The following is an 18,675-nucleotide window of genomic DNA, read 5'->3' on the forward strand; positions in this document are numbered from 1 at the left end:
GACGTTGACAGAGGTGTAAGTGAGTGTAAGGAACGATAGCTCTGGGTAGATATTGGACAGCTAGATCTAGTCGCCAGAGAAATTGTCTTCTACAATTGTTGACAAGCAGAAAGTTACTCAAAAATCTCTCTTTTGCCCAAACTTCATACTCCTAAATTGGAGGGATGGGGGGCTCCGTTCGTCCTTCAATTCATCAGTTCGTTCATTACTACATTTTTACCATTCATTACTACCACTAAAATAGTGAGGTGGGGGCCAATCCGCCAATTAATCTTATTTCACATGTGAAAATAACTTAATCTGCATTTGAAATTAACGGAAAATGAAATTTGTCAAAAAAGTAAAGGGTCAGCCCCTAGTTCTACGTGCCTGATATGTTGATATATTAAGCACACATGAAGATTTTCTCGTACGCGAATCTGTCGACATTTGACATCATGAACATTTATATAACTCTGTAAATTAACGCTGCACAATCGACAAACAATGATGCTCTTAATTGTATATCACATACGTATTACTACGTATTGGAGAGGGAGATTACAGGGATTGTCCCCCTTTCATTTTGATAGAGAAAGGGGAGCTGAATAACTGGCGGCCACCATATAAATTAAGTGGCGACCGCCAGTTAAATTAAGTGGCGACTGCTAGTTAATTTATATGGCGACCGCCAGATAATAAGTGGCAGGCGCCAGATAAAAAGTGGCGGCCGCCAGTTAAATGAATATTAATTCACCTATCGGACAATTTGAAATGAGCAGCCGCTATGCATTGATTAAGTGGCGGGTGCCAGTTGATTTATATGACGGCTACCAGTGAAATGATTAATTTTACACCATGTCCTTAGAACTCAACTGCATGATGTGGATTTTTCGTTTTCCGTAATCTATTTTGCTTAATAAATGCTTTGGAAATGAATTTCATACACATTTAATATTGGTCCTTACCAGCGGTAAGGAATTTCAAAAGCAGGTAAGATAGATCATAACTAGAAAACTTTATTTGGTACTAAATGCACAAATTTGCATATTTATCTTAAGTACACATGTATCAGAATGATATAACTTCCTTGCATATATTATGAGAGAGCTTTTTTTTTAAAATTATAACAAGGCGTTTGACAAGCCATTTAAAACATCTACATGTACAAGCTCACACTAAATTATTTTCTTCAACGTATAACCTTGTGCTTTAGCATTTTAAAAGAAAGTTGGTACCTGGTAGTTCAGGAAACAATGGTGATATTTACAACAAAATGTAGAATGCACATTTTGGAAAATTGGATCCACAGACTCAGACTTAAATTCTGACAGGAAATCCTTTACATAACCAGACCGAAATAATGTGGTAATGTTCGTTAGTCCAGTAGCCAGGCCTGTCACAAGATATATTTTTGCTGGTCCAGTTTGAGGTTTGTCCGGTTGTCTAAATCAAGGTTGTACAACATTTCAATACATTGCTTATGGAATCTAAATGTTTCCCTGTATCGCTGTATACATATTTTTAGTCAATTCTTTGCCGCTTTCATCATGTGAATTTAAGGAGGATGGACGGGTGATTTCAATAGAATCATTTTCAGCTAGGGTTTTCTAAAATTTAAAACAATATGACAAACAATGATTCATATGACCTTTTAGATAGATTTTAAATTATGGTATACATGAAATAAACGTTATGCTACTGGTTCTTTCATATCAAATACAAAGTAGAGAACCCCCAGAAAGCATGGTTTTGATTCAGTTTGAAAATAATAATTTCCAGGGACGCATGCTCTTGGACCACCTTAGAATATTTGTGCCCCCTTTTGGTAATGAATGGATCTGTCCCTGGAAGGTGTGCAGAAGTCTACCAAATTTCCCCTTAATTGTAACATTTGTGGTTTTCTTGCTGATTCCGATAATCCACCATCTTCGCAAGATGATAATACACTAAAAGAAAGTTATAATATACTGCTTCACTCTTCTTTAATCCCAAACATCTGCTTCAAATGTGAAGACACACAGAAACATGTCAAAATGTTTAAAGCATACATTTGGTTCCCGGTCGTTCAGAGTTTTCAATGTTTCAAAACACCTCTATGAAAGAAAACAAATATTACATATATGAACATCTGTAAACCAATGTTTTTGTCACGATACAGCAACAGGAGGATTTCCAAAGGGTTTTTCTATTGCCGCCAATACTATGTTCCAAAACAGCTGTTTACCAATTCTGCCACTCACCCATGTTGCATATGAATTTTTACGTAGCAATTCTTTTATAGTAGATGTCATGTGCTTATTGTCAATATCGTGCAACATAATGAGCACTGCTGCCTCTATCCCTTGATTTCGGATCCGCTCCTGTGCTTTTTCAACTTGGAACTGACACCACTCATCCTGTGTAAACTCGTTTGACATCACTATGATTATCTTCTTACTGTCCTGCATTTTCTCTAAAATCTGGTCAACAAAGGGCGCACCGATATCAAAATCTCGAGAGGGTACACAAGCACTAATACAATGCTCTTCTTCCAGTTTAGGTACCAAAGTTCTAAGCACCCAACTCTCATCAGCTTCACAACTGATGATGTAGCAATCAAATATATACTCTGCTGAGTTCACCAGTCTTACATAGCCTTTCCTACGTAACCGCATCAGGTAAATGAAATTTCTAACAGTTGCAAGCTGCCGGTATATTATAATTATTAGGACAATGCACAGGAACGCGAACGAGCCCAGCAGACTACCAATCCATATCCAAGGGTTCTTCTCCTTACAGTCTTCGGCGGTGTAATTGAAAGAGGCCAACAACTTCTTGTCCCAAGTCGGGGGTGACCTGCAGACATATCTCTCAGGATATAGCGGAACTGTGACATTCTTGGTTGATTTTAACCAGTCACGAAACCAGAGCAGTTGACATGTACAAGAAAACGGATTGTTTGATAAGTCGATCTCCTGAAGAGCAGTTGTAGTTGTGAACTCGAGAGAAGTTTTGTTGACCACAGCTATGTTGTTTCCAGCGATGTAAAGCTTTTTCAGATTTACCAGTCCTTTAAACATATTCGGATCCCACCCATTCAAATTGTTGCCTTTCATGATAATTGTGTGAAGATTTGGCATTCTATCGAAAGTTCCACGCGCAAGATAATTCAGCCCACAACCCTGAAGATTCAGCTTTTGTAACCTAACCAAGTTCCACAGAAGTGTTTTTAAAATTGCGCCAATAGAAATCTGATTGTTTGAAAGGTCGAGATCTCTTAAACTTGGCGCGAACTTGAATAAATCATTGTTATATCTTCCTTTATCGTCAAATTTGAATTTTATATAACCGAACTGCAACTTTTTCAATGATGTCGAGTTAAAGGCAAAGTATTCAAGTCTTCGGAGAGTGATGATATTTTCTAGTATAAGAGTCTGAAGTTCAGGTAGGGCGGCGAATGTGTTGTTCGGAATGACTCTAATATTTGTATACAGAAGGGATAATTTCCAAAGATAAGGCAAACAGGTAAAATCTTCCATGGAGACAGATCTTATTGAAGTATGGCCTAAGTACAGAGAGCGCAAACGAGGCAAAAGACTGCTTCCCTTGACGTCACAGAAGACAGGGACTTTTTGTAGATACGTATTTTCCAAACTCAATTTAAACATTTGAGGCATGTTGTGGAAGTCGATATTGCTCTCTGATATTGGATTGTCGTCCAAAATGAGCGTTTTGACATAAGGAATGAGACGGAGAATCTGTGTTCCGTTAAATGACTGCAGTTTATTATATGATAAATCTATATATGAAATGTTGGAACCTTGAAGTCCATCGAACATGTTGAGGGGAATTGTTTCCCATTTGTTGTGCTGTAGAACTAATCTCTCAAAAGATCGAGATACACTATGGATGGCATTCGCGACAACTGTTCCATTTAGCACAGCATCACGAGAAATTTCAAGCTTCACAAGTTTTTTCAAATCTTTGAAAGTATTCGAATCTATTTTGAATATCCCATTGTCAATTAGGTAAAGTTGTTCGAGATTTATTTTAGTCAAATTGATGAGCATGTCTCTGGTGAGATGCGGCAGATAGTTGTCCCTGTATGTAAGCTGTTTGATGTACGGAGGGAGTTCGGGGAAGTAGCTTAGCTCCTTTTTTTTGGACGTACACGTGGCCCTTTTCTGTACATGTGAACACTTACAATATCCATCCCCACAGCCGCGTGCGGCAACACCGACAAGTCCCACCAGAAAAATACACCACAACATCAATGCTGTATTTAGGTTCATTCTCCTGTGTCCATTAAGTGAGTTGTTTTATTTGTGGTAATTTGTCCAATAAATGTCTACAAAATAATACAAATCTTACTTACACTTACATTATCACAAAGGCAGTTTCTAGCAATAATGAATGAGTTTAACAAGCAAATTACTTCAGTTTTGTAGTTGACGGAACGGAAGAAATCAGCTGTTACCTTGTTACAATGTATGTCGCACTCAAAATTTCGAAAACAAGATCGTGCATTAATATGTATAGATACATTTTGTTGTCATTTGCGTGGTTTAAATGAGAGGAAGTTACAAATCAAGAAGATAATTGAGGAAATGACTTTCGGCCAAATTTCAAGTGGAACACCGAGTTTCCTCGTCATGAAACCATGTGACATAGCGGTCTTATAATAGATATTTTCTAGAGGTGCAATTTTGAAAGAGAAAATCTCAAAGAAAGTAGATAAATAGACGTGGCAGAAAAAAACAAACAAACAAGGGGATACTAAGAGACATGAGTAAACGAACGAAAATTAACATGAATCGAAGATAAAAAAGATTGAACAAGTAAATAAACTTACTCCCGACAGGGGCGGATCCAGGAATTGCGGTTACGGAGGGGGGGGGGCGACTTTATGAGACAGGGGTTCTGGGGGCTGCCTTGAGGCCCCCAGTGGGTCCTGTATTATACAGATTTTATAGGGCTTGAAATATGTCTCCTATTTAGTAATTTGTATTGTTTTCTGTCATTTTTTATAAGGTGAAATTAATAAAATGACGCAAATTTTAAGGGGTTTTGGAAAAAATGAAGTCCTCCCAATAAAGTATCAAGAAACCAAAAGATTTTGTCATTTATTTCTCAGGGAGTGGAAAAAATTATTGCTTCTTATATCGTTTAGTACATTTTCTTAAACAAGATAACACGATTTACCTTAAATTTAAAAATTTATTAGGGGGGGGGGGGGGGGGCGCCGTCGGCCGAGCCGTCCTTAAATCCGCCACTGCCCGATCAATAAAAACATCAGTAAAATATAAATGGATAAATATATAATAGGATAGATAATAGTAAAAGTTTTAAAAGAATGACAAATGCTGACAATTTCTTTTATATTCATCATTATTGTTATGTCTATTATATATAATCACTACACCATACGTTAGTGCTATTTCATCCTGCTTTCAAGCATTCCAGGAATCTTAACCACCTTGATGGGTATATTATCCGCACCTTTTTCAATATGATATTGTCAGGTCAGTTGCTTGCGCCCCAGGTTGTAAACTATAAAAATAAATTCAATTAATCTCTTTTGAAACTGGAATTGCTTTCATCTGTGACATCTCGTGGGGATCCGGGTTAGCATATGTTCTCAGTAACCCTTGTTTGTCGTAAGACGCGACTAAATGGAACGGTCCTTCGGATGAGACCACCAAAACCGAGGTCCCGTGTCACAGCAAGTGTGGCACGATAAAGATCCCTCCCTGCTCAAAGGCCGTAAGTGCCGAGCATAGGTCTAAATTTTGCAGATCTTCACCGACAATGGTGACGTCTCCAAATGAGTGAAAAATTCTCGAGAGGGATATTATAATCAATCAATCATCTGCGACAATGAATACATGTTTGTTGCAAACTAGTTCGATCCGGTTTTTTAGTACTACCTATCTGCGTAATCATGACCAAATATACGAATGTGTCAACCATATGATATTTTAGTACTTATAGTTACCAGTCCATTAATACATTATCGGTATGCAGCGACAACAAAATCAGACAGCAATTAAAATCAGATTGTAAAGTGAAACTATTTCCAGAAATTACACAATAAGGAAAAATAACAAATTCAGGGCAAGCAAATGATGCGAGTAATTTAGGTTGCTTCAACGAAACAAATTCTCACAGAAGAAAATCAATTTTCATACTTTTCCTCGCCTCAACAATACCATTGTCAATAGAGTTCTCACTCGGTACTTTTCGACAGAGCACAACACAAACTCGGATCATTGGATTTATTCTCCGCCACTGGTTGAACATACATGTAAAAACCCAATATTTACATTTAATTCATATAATTAAGCTGAAATTTCGAATGAAAACTTTCCATAGTAATACTACCATCTACTACTGTGTCTATATGAGTATCAGATGCACTTCATATAATTACCTGAAAATGTTCTAAGTCAGAAAGATTTCTTCACACTGATTACCAGTCCTATGAAGCTAAACCGACTGCCCTTGAATGGTTGATAAAACAGCAGAATTCAGATTTTACTGTCAAAAGAAACAAGATCCGTCTCTTTCTTTTTGTCTACTTATTAGATGGTTTCAGGTAGAAGCTTAGAGATGCTAGAAGTCCTATTGTGTTATTATTGGACTCTTCCAGGTAACGTTTGGACATTTAATGGCAATGTTTGAAATATGATATATGCCTCATACAATTCTCTATGTAAAATTCTACCCTAACACAGGCCTCAAAGCATTCTGATAATTTTACATATAGCAATGTATAAGGCATATCCTAAGACATGAGAGTTGTGATGTAATTGTCCTTGATAGTCAGATACCATGAAGAATATATGCCTGTCTCCTGTTATACCTTGTTTCACAGTGGGCAACGCCCACCGCTCGTTGATAATAAAATGAAGGGTTGTTTTCTGGTGTTTATAACTATTCTGTTTAGTAATATCTCTCAAATAGCTAAGTGAATCGCCCACTAAAGTATTCAATAAGTGACATCATCTGTTTTATCAATCTTACATGTAGTACTGAATGCATTAAGTAATACCATCTGTTAAACTTCTGAATAAGGGATATCATTAAAACGAATGTTATAGAATTAATGTGATGTCAATTGGTCTCGTTTCCTTTAATGGATATCGCCTAAATACCTATAACGGCAGGCTGGTGGAATCACTATGTACACCACTTATTTACAACGATAATTATTTGTTATTTTGTAATGCGAATAAAGATATAATGGGTGACCCCCCCCCCCCCCTACACTATGTTTAATAAAAGTAGTGAATAAGAAGAATGTGAGTTTGAAAGTTATGATTGAAAGTCTGAGTCAGACAGTCATGTTAGAAGACTACGCCTACCCCACCAACACGACTTGAGAAAAAGAAGGAAAAACCAGAGTCTGAGTCAGTCTGACATAGTCGAAGACTGCAACACAACACCCCCTATAATGTTTTTGTTGCCCCCCCCCCCTCCTTGTTTTTTTGCTTGCCAAGATTTTTCGACAAGTTTAGTTTTGACTGCGCCTTCCCCAACTTTGTAAAACGATAATACATGTCTGAACGTATATCACCTAAACGACTAGGATAAATTACTTCTAGAGGACACGATGTACCTTTTATCATCATTTCAAAACGAGTAAATGATACACGTATCACTGAAACAAATATCTGATGTTACAGATAACTAAACGTTATTAGTTCATGTTGTACATGTAATAGAGCAATTATATTTGTTGTATAGGTATATAAAATATAGCCGCATTAGATAGCTACATAACTGCAAGCAACTTTTTCTACGCCCGATTGAATTATAATTTGGGATTTTGTTTTACATAAAAATAATTTCTGACACGTATTTTCCTGCTGCACTTGTGTCAAGACACACCTTTAAACATTTTTTTTCTTTCTGTGACACAATATCTATTTTAAAATTCAACACAGTGCAGTATAGTCATTTAACATGAGAGAGAGAGAGAGAGAGAGAGAGAGAGAGAGAGAGAGAGAGAGAGTAAACATAAAGCTGTCATAGTTGGAAGTATTTAAATAATAGAGTTTTCATAGTTGGAAGCGTTGAGATTATATAAAATAAATCCTCAATGTCAGGAATTCAAATAGTCAGGGTCTGCATGATTTGATGTAAAAAATACTATTAGTGCTTTATATTCAGAATATTGGTCCAAGTTTCCCATTTCTTTTTGAAATCTTCAAGTTCACAGTTTTTAGTAGCCATATACATGCACTTCAATGTGGAAATGTGTGTTTTGATATCTATAAGTAATCCGTGAATATATAGTTTTTCATTCAAACAACGCTTCCTATAAATGTATGATTTAAAAATCAGAAATTTAGTATGTTTCACTGGTTTTAGGGTTGATGTTAAGTCCAAATATACATGTAAATGTTAATGGATTTCTTGGAATAACAATTCCCCTTGTCTGACAATACTAATAAAATATATTGATTAAGTCTTGAACAACAGGACACTCCCAAAGTATATGACAAATTATCATCAAAATGTATATAATTGTATAACATGAAGTTGGATAAATTGAATATTTTCTTCCCTTTTTAAAAAAAATGAAATGTCAATTTGTGCGCTCTACATGATCTTTTAAACAACTATTCACTTCTTTGTTATTGACCACAGGAGCGGCCGGTCTATGTGTGCTTGTTTTAGAACATACATATGGGAAAACTAGAATTATGTATATCTTTAATTAATGTCTGATTAGTCAATAAACCAAAATATTTTTTCCGAGGTGCTGGGGATAGCTCAATGTGTTTTATTGCCCGAAGTCAGTGAATAATTGTTTAATATCAGTTTAGGACGACACGAAGTTTAAATTATTCAAATCAGTTGAATATGACTTGGCAACCAAAGGTAATATACAACTGTACAGTGGATTTTCTACAAATGGAAACTTCTCAAAATCGGAAAAAATAGTTTAAACCACGCAGTATGCTGTCAACACCTTCAGTGACATTTTGATTTCAATCAAGACTTTTTTGTATTTTGAAAGAGTCCTAATTTTGATTTAAGAAACTTGTCCAGACCTCCTTCCTGGAGCTCTGGGAATCCAATAGATCATTTTCTAGTTACTTGAATACATGCAGTTCAGACAGATGAAATAATATGCAGAAAAAATAGTCAAAAATACTTTAATAAAACAAGGAAATCGGTCGCATTACGTAATATTTTACATTTCCATTGTTTGGGTATCTCTACAAATTTTAATGATAGCCATTTTCCCAAGTGTAAACAATGCGTGTATGAATACAGATAAATAAGAAAAAACTTCAATTTTGAGAACACAGGGGAGTATGAATTGCAACGCTTCATGTCGGTGTCGCATAATTTATGCTCCGGCTATTTCGCTTTTCGGTGTAACATTAAAAAGTGACCCCGTTGAAAAACGACCCAAGGGGTCATTTTGAAACGAATGCTAGATAATTTTTTAACGTTGAAAATGTACCCCGACCGTTAATTAGCTACCCTTTTAAGCATGAAATTTTGTCCCTTGTTACAAATGACCTTTAAAGATCATTGCTGCATGCAGGGACCAATTTCAACATTGAAAAATGAACCTAAATGTACAAAATGTTTTTTAAACAGTCCTATCTCTGACAAGTGGTGGGGTCTTATTTCAACATTGAAAAATGACCCCAAATATTCAAAATGTTTTCCGTATAGTCCATATTTCGGTCAAGTGATGAGGTCTTATTTCAACATTGAACAAGAGTACCACAAACGGTATAAACCCGGTAATACGCCCGTGAAAATGCTTACATAGCCATAATTTGTAGTATTCTGCTTCAGGTAGTATCAACCATCATCAGGCTGTGACATACTTTCTTTGCATGGTATGAATAAAGGGCATTAGCTTAAAACTATGACAGGAGGTAGATAGACAAACCAAGCGTTCTGTGTGTAAATTATTTCCCTGAATTTGACCAAGTTCAACAACCTGTAGATATTTAAAACATCAAAAAAAAAAAAAAAAAAAAAAAAAAAAATTGTTGAGAATCAAAATGATTGCACTATTCACATCTTCAAGGTATTTTAAAAAAGATTCTAGCTTCTTGATTGTGAGAGGAGTTTGAAGGACAAACCATGTCCTTATTTGATATAATATTTCATGAAAACGGACTAAGTTCAACAACCTGTAATTTTCTCAAAAAAAGAGAAGAAAATCAAAATCCTTACCACATACATGTATGTACGGTAATAATTCCTCAAAACGGACTAATTTCAACAACCTGTTATTTCATCAAAAATTCAAGAAAATCAAAATCCTTACCACATGCACACCTCCAATACCCATATAAACACTCTATAAAATAAGAAGGTTCTCACTTGAAAACTGTGGGAGGAGTTCCTCGGACAAATTATGTACCCTCCATTTGATAATAATTTTCAAAAATGGGACAAAACTCCTGCATGAGAGGTCGAAATGAATCAACATTGCAACATTATCTAGAGTGATCCACAAAGAAGCTACATAGCAAGTTTCAGTTGATATGTGACAAAGATATGAAATTAGAAACAGAAAACCCTGAACGAACTGACGGATGGACGGACGTACCGGCATCACTGTACCATAATACGTTCCGTCTAAATCCACATTTCAGTCAGGAAGTAGGGGGTCACATTTCAACATTGAAAAAGCCCCTAATGTACAAAAAGGGTTCTTGTACAGCCCATATCAGTAACGTGGTGGTGGGGAGTTATATTTCAACATTAAAAAAAAATTTATCACAAATATATAAATGTTTTTGTGCAATCCATATCTCAGCCAGGTGGAAGGGATCACATTTCAACATTGAAAATTGACACTAAATGTACAAAACGTTTTATGTACAGTCCATATCTCGGTTAATATTGGTGGGGTCATATTTCAAATTTAAAAAGGACCTCAAAGGACCTCCCCACTTTAACTGTGACATATGGCCCCCGATGATTTAGTAAAACATCAAAGTTTGAATTTTGCCATTTACAATGCCCCAAGATGTTCATTAATACCTTAACTTGCAGGTTTGGTATTTTATTTTACTGAAAAGTTCGTTAACATTAAGAGCTATGCCGTCTTTTGAAGTCGGGGTTGTCTGTTTTTGTTAAATCTCTATTGATATTCATCGAATGACCGGTTTTTAAAGCATTTGTTTATATTGAGCACAAGGTTGTCCGGGTTTCTCCTTTCTATTATAATTCTCTTTTGTAATAGAAAAAATTATATCCAAAAGGCAAAACCGAACAATCTTGTGTTGGTGATGAAATTCATAAAAATCTGCAAAAACTACACATTTTCTTTCTACTTCATTTACCTGTAATGACCTCATCTTGACCTGCTGAATATCAAATCAGCCACGTGATGATCTGTGTCACGCAAATTTTGCTCGAAATACTCGTCAGGCCACATGGTATTGTCAACTACATGTATACATACCAAATAGGGGGGGGGGGGGGGGGAGTAACCTCTCCCTCTTCCTGTTGTTAAGTCCCTGTGTTATTTGGATTTCAACATTCTCTCTCTCTTTCAATGTCATGCATTCAGTCTATTTTATCCGCTTAAAGCTGTGTGATCCGAAGTTCATGTATTAAATATATTAATTTTCCCTTGTAAACAGCATGTAAAAGAAAACATTTAAAAAGTAAATGTATAGAGATAGGCATATATAAATATCCCCATGAGCGTCAGGGAAAACCCCAACATGATGTATAAAACTCAGATGCAATATTACTAAGAGGTATTTGATAATTTTATTTTTCTTAGCCTTAACCTTCTCTTAACCTTATGGTACGGTACTGTTGCATAAAAAATGCCCAGCTTCACATAGATGAATAAGTACACTGTACCTTTGAAAGTCTGAAATTGACACGTGACTCACTTGATCCATGCATGGCCGAGTGACGGTGGATTGTAAACACCGATTGAAAATAAAATAATTCTGGTTAAAACGGGTGCGTTTTTACAAGGTGGAAAATAAAATTGTTGAAATTCGGACCAAGTTCAAGCACTTTGTTGTGGGATTTAAATATTGTGAATAAAGGAAAGCCGTATCAATTCAGGTAATACTTCTATAGATTTCAGGCTGAGGGTAACCATTTTAAAACTTAGTTTTCTACCCCTATCTTCCAATATCCAAGGGGAAATGGACCGTGCACTTACCGGAGATCAGTGTTTAATATTTACCAAACCGTATAATAGATAAATCAATTTTTCTTTGAAAACAAGGGGCCTCCGTAGCCGAGTGGTTCGAGCATGTCGCTCAAAATCTCACTTCTGGTCGCTCGCGCCGGTAAGTGAAAAAGTTTCCCAGTTTACTTTCGGAAGGTCGGTGGTCTCTTCCCTGTTAAATTGTATCTGGGTTATCTCTTCCACCAATAAAAAACTGGGCGCCACCAGATAACTGAAAAATCGTTGAGTGTGGCGGAAAACATCAATCAATATTTGAAAAGATGGATGGTAAAATGGGACCACCAGCTACAGCTAAAGTGGGGAGGTCCTTAACAAAATGTTTCTTTACGTTATGCATGCCATTAAAAATTACCCCATTACTGATCAAAATTCAACGTCCGTACTGGATAAAAATTTAACGTTAGATGTTGATCAGGGTCAACTTTTAACGTTAAGAAATGACCCCTGGGATCCTTTGTCAACAGGTTCAATGTTACGCCGACCAGAACCTTAAAATCACGATTTAGATGTCGGGTTTCACTGTAATTTTCGTTCTGACCAAGTTTTCAATCTGTGAACCGCGAATTTGTCATTTTTCATTCTACCTCGAATGATAGAAAGTATCATCGGCTATTTGACGTCGGGGAAATATTCCAACTGTTCAGAAAATGAAAAGAGGAAAATAAGGAAACAGGCAAAGTCGTTCCTATATATAACGAGGCAGTATCCGATATACTTCTTCATGTATACACAGTTCTAAAAGTCTAGCATCTGGTGTTTCGATGACAATTTTTTGTGGACTGGTATATTCTAAATATGCTATGGTGTAGAGGTAGAATACACAATTCTACAGATCTAGCTTCTAGCGTTTGGTAACATTTTCCTGTGGTATGTGACTGCAGCTAGGTACCTAGATGTATCCCTATTTAATAACTACAGGACCGTGAGGTGTGAAGCTTGTGTTGATAACTATTATAATTCGCTCTTACACTGTGCTTACCAGCAGTCACCTCGAATCCCGCTTGCGCCGGTAAGTGAGAAAGTTTCCCAGTTTACTTTCGGAAGGTCGGTGGTCTCTTCCCAGGTACATTGTATCTAGGTTCTCTTCCACCAATAAAAAACTGGGCGTCACCATATAACTGAAAAATTGTTGAGTGTGACGGAAAACATCAATCATCAACCTAAATTTGTGTCATTGAAATGAACAGAATTTCTATTCAGCATACTTTTTAAGAAGCGCGAAGCGTGCTGGTGTGAAGTGTCGTAATTCATTCTTTCAAGTATCTTAAAAAATGAAATTTACTTCTTAATGATAAACACCACTGTACGATAGATACCAAAAAAGGGCACCACATAGAATACTTCATAGCCTTACGCAATGTGTTTGAATTGTAAATAAAAATAATAAAAGAATTATACATGTTTAAACACAGAAGCATAAACAACAGTTACATATGTCTCTGATATACATGCATCTTTTTATCAAAGTAGATGAATAATTCAAACTATACTAACCCATCATCACCATATAAATCCCTATATAACTGCAAGAGCTCGAGACTTAAATACATGTATATCCAAAGGCTATCAAGTTAGGAAGACGCATCTTCACAAGATGAGGAAGACGTGGAAATGAATTAACAAGCAGTATATAAAACTTCCTCATTCTTGTAGAATGAAACCTATTTTTAAATTATTTAAAAGGTGAAATTCCGATTCTGTCATAGACAAATCTAGCGTGCTTTAAAAAGAAAGATTAGAAGAAAAAAATGTACTAGGCAAGCATCTCTGTTAGCAACTGAAGAATTAGACTTAGGAGGGGGAGGGACGATTTTACCTGTTCGTTATCTAAATAATCGTATTAACAGCATACATGTATTTCTACGATGGAATGCTTAGGACACAAATATTTTTCCTAGGAAAAGTTTTGTGCACTCCGAGATATTACCTCGTTCTCTTGATAATATGCTCGTGCCAAGTTGCGATACCGAAGTAATACGACGTATTTTGTATTCTCGTTCGTGTTTCCGGTAATCTTGATATTAAAAATATAATGGATGCCAGTTATAATTCTAGCAAATTCAGATAATTTTGGATACTTTTACAAGACTTACAATTAATGACAACGGGGACGGTGATGACATCATCAAATTTCAGACTTCCTTAACTAAAGCTGATTATCAAGAAATAAAACATATTTGTCTTTTGACAAACGCAGACATGACTGCATTTTGTTATATTTGAAACAGGAGGTAAATTTTAATAAAACATTGCGTCCAAATGGTCCGATTTTCAATTGTACTTGTCTTCCGATTACTGTCACAGTGTACAAAAGCACCTTAGAGTTCCATATTCAAAGCACCTTAGCATCACGTTAGTGATTGGTGATCTTAGTATATGTTGGTAAACTTTTCTCGAGTACCGAGATATTTGGTGCCGAGCGAAGAGTGGCGAGAGTCAAGTTTAACAACATACATGTCCTTAGTATATGTTTCAAATGAGAAATTAAAAACTCTGTGGTATCTATTCAATTTATCATAACCCTTCCGTATTTCTTATTCTTTGATCAAGATCATCAGCATTTATCTTAATTAGTACCATTTCATATGGGCTAAGTTTGATAATTAAGTGGCCGAAGAGCAGATAGAAAGTGGAACTTGTGTAATTCTGAAATAGGCGACGAATTTCATAATGTTTTGTTATGCGAGTATTTAAAAGAGTTCCTGAAAATGTACTTACCGCAAAAATTTCAGCACAGACAAAAAATTATGAAATTTCACGATTTATTTTCTTTAATGTATTTCAATTTGCTATTAAAATTATCTAGATTTACTGAAATTATAAACAAGAGGTACTGTGAGCAATGCTCACTAAGAATACCCCCCCCCCCCCCCACTTACCCTAATCTCCCAAAGGGTGTTGTTAATAGATATAAATCACCTCTTTTCTAAGTGTAGAAATATGGTATGCCTTTGTAGAAGAAAATTGAAGATATAGTCCGAACACAAATCCATGGTATAACCTATAATTTTGACCTTGAGATCAAAGGTCAAGGTCATAAAGAGGTCATGAATGTACATGACATTTAGTCTCATGGTGATACACCCATGTCTTATGGTATGACTATGTCAAAACCCTAAAATCAATTTTGACCTTGAGGTCAAAGTTCAAGGTCATATAGAGGTCATGAAGGTACCCGACACATCGTCTCATGGTGATACACTCATGTCAAATATGGTATGCCTATGTCAAAGAACAAAAAAGTCATGGCCCTGACACGAATCCATTGTAAAAACCTTTAATTTTGACGTTGAGGTCAAGGACATATGAAGGTCATGAAGGTACCCGACACATCGTCTCATGGTGATACACTCATGTGTCAAATATGGTATGCCTATGTCAAAGAAGTTATGGCCCGGACACGAATCCATTGTAAAAAAACAAAACAAAAAAAAAACCTTTAATTTTGACCTTGAGGTCAAGTTCATATAGAGGTCATGAAGGTACTCGACACATCGTCTCATGGTGATCCACCTGTGTGCCAAATATGGTTTGCCTATGTCAAAGAACAAAGAAGTTATGGCCCGGACACGAATCTGCACAGACAGACAGACAGAGTGATTCCTATATACCCCCTAAACTTCGTTCGCGGGGGTATAATGAGGTGGTTAACCCTCCAAGTTGATTTGCCAATTATATACATTGTTTGAAACTCGCTGTAGAATTAGCTAGGCATGCAAGGCTTATTGCCCATAAAAGTTGTCACCCCTGCCAAAGACCTACTAGCTTTAGTTTTGAAATTACTTTCATTGCTATCTATCTTCATTTAAGGACGATGGACCTAATATTCGTGTATAGATTTTGTTCTTTTGATATTTGGTAAAATATACATTTATGAATCAAAATCAATAGAAAAAAACCCAATATGGTCAGCAACTTTGATTTTCAGCGTGGATGCTTGAAATGTAGATTCTAAATTTGTTTTTTTAAAACACCTACACAATAGACTCTCAATCCAAAATCTAAGTACGGCAGTAAGAAGACATTAATTTGACAAATCATATGAACAAAAATATAGGTCGTCAGCTGAGATTTTTCTTGGGACCATGTCATAGGGCGAGTTTTGACCAATTTTCACGGAAAATGTGATAGTGAAGAAGAAATAGATAAGTATATTTTACTTGTGGTTTCATACTTTGTACCAAATAAGCACATGGATTTGGGGGGAAAGTTTATCATCTATGTACAGTATACATGTAATCTAAGTATTGAATCATCGTATAATATTCAAAGCATGGTGTCAAAATATATACTAGCAGATAAAAGAAACTTTGCATTATAAAATTTAGTAAAATTTTTCTATGTTTATTGTTTATATTTATAAAATCTAAACAATTGTTAAAGGTGATGTTTTGAACAATATCGGATAGTACCCGATTCAAATGCATGGGCTTTTTCATGGTTAGTGAACACATGTTGTTTATTGAAGTGTTAGTACGTACGAGTTTTACTGGCCAATACTGTTTGGAGTAAGAAGTGTAAAAGGTTTGTTTGGACACTATTCGTTAAGGAAAGCACTTTAGTTTTGACAAAATTTACCCTTCTGTCATGCCACGACTCAGTGAAAACCAACGTAATCGTGCTGTTGGGATGCTTCAAGCTGGAATGGCACAAAATATCGTAACAAGACACTTTGGAGTTCATCGGAACACCATCCAGTCATTATGGAGACGTTTCCAACAATCTGGTAACACTCGGGATCGACCACGTTCTGGGCGTCCTCTTGTAACGTCGCGTCGACAGGACAACCACATTAGACTTGTGCACCTGAGAAATCGTTTCCATACAGCAAGTTTGACTGCTCGTAGCATTCCTGGATTTCGACCAATCAATCCAAGAACTGTGCGTAATCGTCTGCGCGAGCACAACACCAGACCAAGACGCCCAGCGGAGAGCCAAATACTGCTTCAGCATCAGACTAGCGTGGTGCAGACGACATCAACGATTCAGAATACAGGACTGGGCCAATATTCTGTTCACTGACGAATCCAGATTTCATTTGGATAGCAGTGACGGCCGTTGTAGAGTGTATCGTCGCGTTGGGGAGCGGTACCAGGATGCTTGTGTTGTGCAACGTCGATAATTCGGTGGAGGTAGCGTTATGGTGTGGGGTGGAATAACAGCACGTGGAAGGACCACACTACAAATTGTCAATGGGAATTTCACCGGCGTACGCTATCGAGAAAAAAATATTCAGCGCCATGAGATACCCTTCATACAGAAACAGCAAAATCACATTACTCTGCAGCAAGACAACGCAAGGTCACATGTTGCACGTGTAGTCAGGGACTTTTTTGTTCAACAGAATGTCGATGTCTTGCCTTGGCCAGTTGTTTTCCCCGATCGAGCACGTCTGGGATGAAATGGAACGACGTCTACGCCGTTTATCAAATCAGCCAGTGAAATTGACCGATTTAGGCCAGGCTTTAACCAACATCTGGAACAACATCACTCAAGCATTTCTAAACACTTTAGTGGCATCAATGAGGCGCCGTTGTCAAGCATGCGTGAATGCAAATGGTGGTCACACGCGTTATTAACTTTGTTAATTCAAGTTCGAATACCAGTGTCTTTCGAGTGTGCTGAAATTGACGTTATTCGACGTTAACATTAATGGATTATGAAATGTTGTAACGAATACATTTGTTAACAGTATTACAAAAAATAAAATTCGTTCATTGCTATTTCTTATTATTTTTTCATATATTAAATAATGCACAGTTTTCTTTTTTCCGCTAGTATATGATATATGAACTGTTGTAATTTCAGTGATCCCAATATAGAGCTCAGTATCGAAGAGAGAAACGACGGGTTAGTGATGAATTTAGAGAGCACGTTTACTTTCTTCCATTTTTCACAATCTTTAACCTTTTATAAAACAAGAGAGTGTTGATTACCTATCTATTTGATAGTCTTTCATTTTGTTGTACATACGTACTGCACTTTTGATTCATGGCACACGTATGTCTTTAAGCGCGAAATCTGTTGTCCTCACAGGGGCTCTGTTGTCCGTATTTTGTATTTATTTATTTGTTTCCGAATAATAAATCATACAAATAAAATCCACCATCAAAATCCGATTTTTTTGGTCGTTTTAAAAGGTGTATCATGTGTTCATTAACCTAGAGGTCCCTCCATCACCAGAGTCACCTTGGCTCGTATTTAAAGATTTTTCCTATATATTTGCATGCAAAACTTTGATCTCTATTGTGGCCCCATCCTACCCTCGGGGCCATGATCTTTACAAACTTAAATCTGCACTATGTCAGGAAGCTTTCATGTAAATGTAACCTTCTCTGGCTCAATGGGTCTTGAAAAGAAGTTTGCTATATATAGCTATGTATTTTAAAAGATTGTCCCTATATATTTGTATGTAAAACTTCGATCCCCTATTGTGACCTTATCCTACCCCTGGGGTCTATGCTTTTAACAGACTTGAATCTGCACTTTACCAGGAAGCTTTCATGTAAATT

The 18,675-nt window shown here is 36.4% G+C and overlaps 1 protein-coding gene across 5 annotated transcripts; it reads right to left on the reverse strand.

The window, feature by feature from the left end:
- Positions 1-1,947: 1,947 nt before the first annotated feature.
- Positions 1,948-13,968, reverse strand: LOC130052280 (slit homolog 3 protein-like). Of its 5 annotated transcripts, none has more exons than XM_056156745.1 (2): positions 13,658-13,968; positions 1,948-4,309 (listed from the first exon to the last, which is right to left on the reverse strand). In XM_056156745.1, the coding sequence occupies exon 2, from the start codon at positions 4,251-4,253 to the stop codon at positions 2,130-2,132; it is 2,124 nt and encodes a 707-aa protein (XP_056012720.1). In that variant the 5' UTR covers positions 4,254-4,309; positions 13,658-13,968; the 3' UTR covers positions 1,948-2,129. The 5 variants fall into 5 exon arrangements, with proteins under 5 accessions (XP_056012720.1, XP_056012722.1, XP_056012723.1 ...); XM_056156747.1 differs by lacking the exon at positions 13,658-13,968 and adding an exon at positions 6,392-6,597; XM_056156748.1 differs by lacking the exon at positions 13,658-13,968 and adding an exon at positions 5,461-5,781.
- Positions 13,969-18,675: the final 4,707 nt, after the last annotated feature.

Source organism: Ostrea edulis, chromosome 2 (genome assembly GCF_947568905.1).
Source record: "Ostrea edulis chromosome 2, xbOstEdul1.1, whole genome shotgun sequence".
NCBI lineage: Eukaryota > Metazoa > Mollusca > Bivalvia > Ostreida > Ostreidae > Ostrea > Ostrea edulis.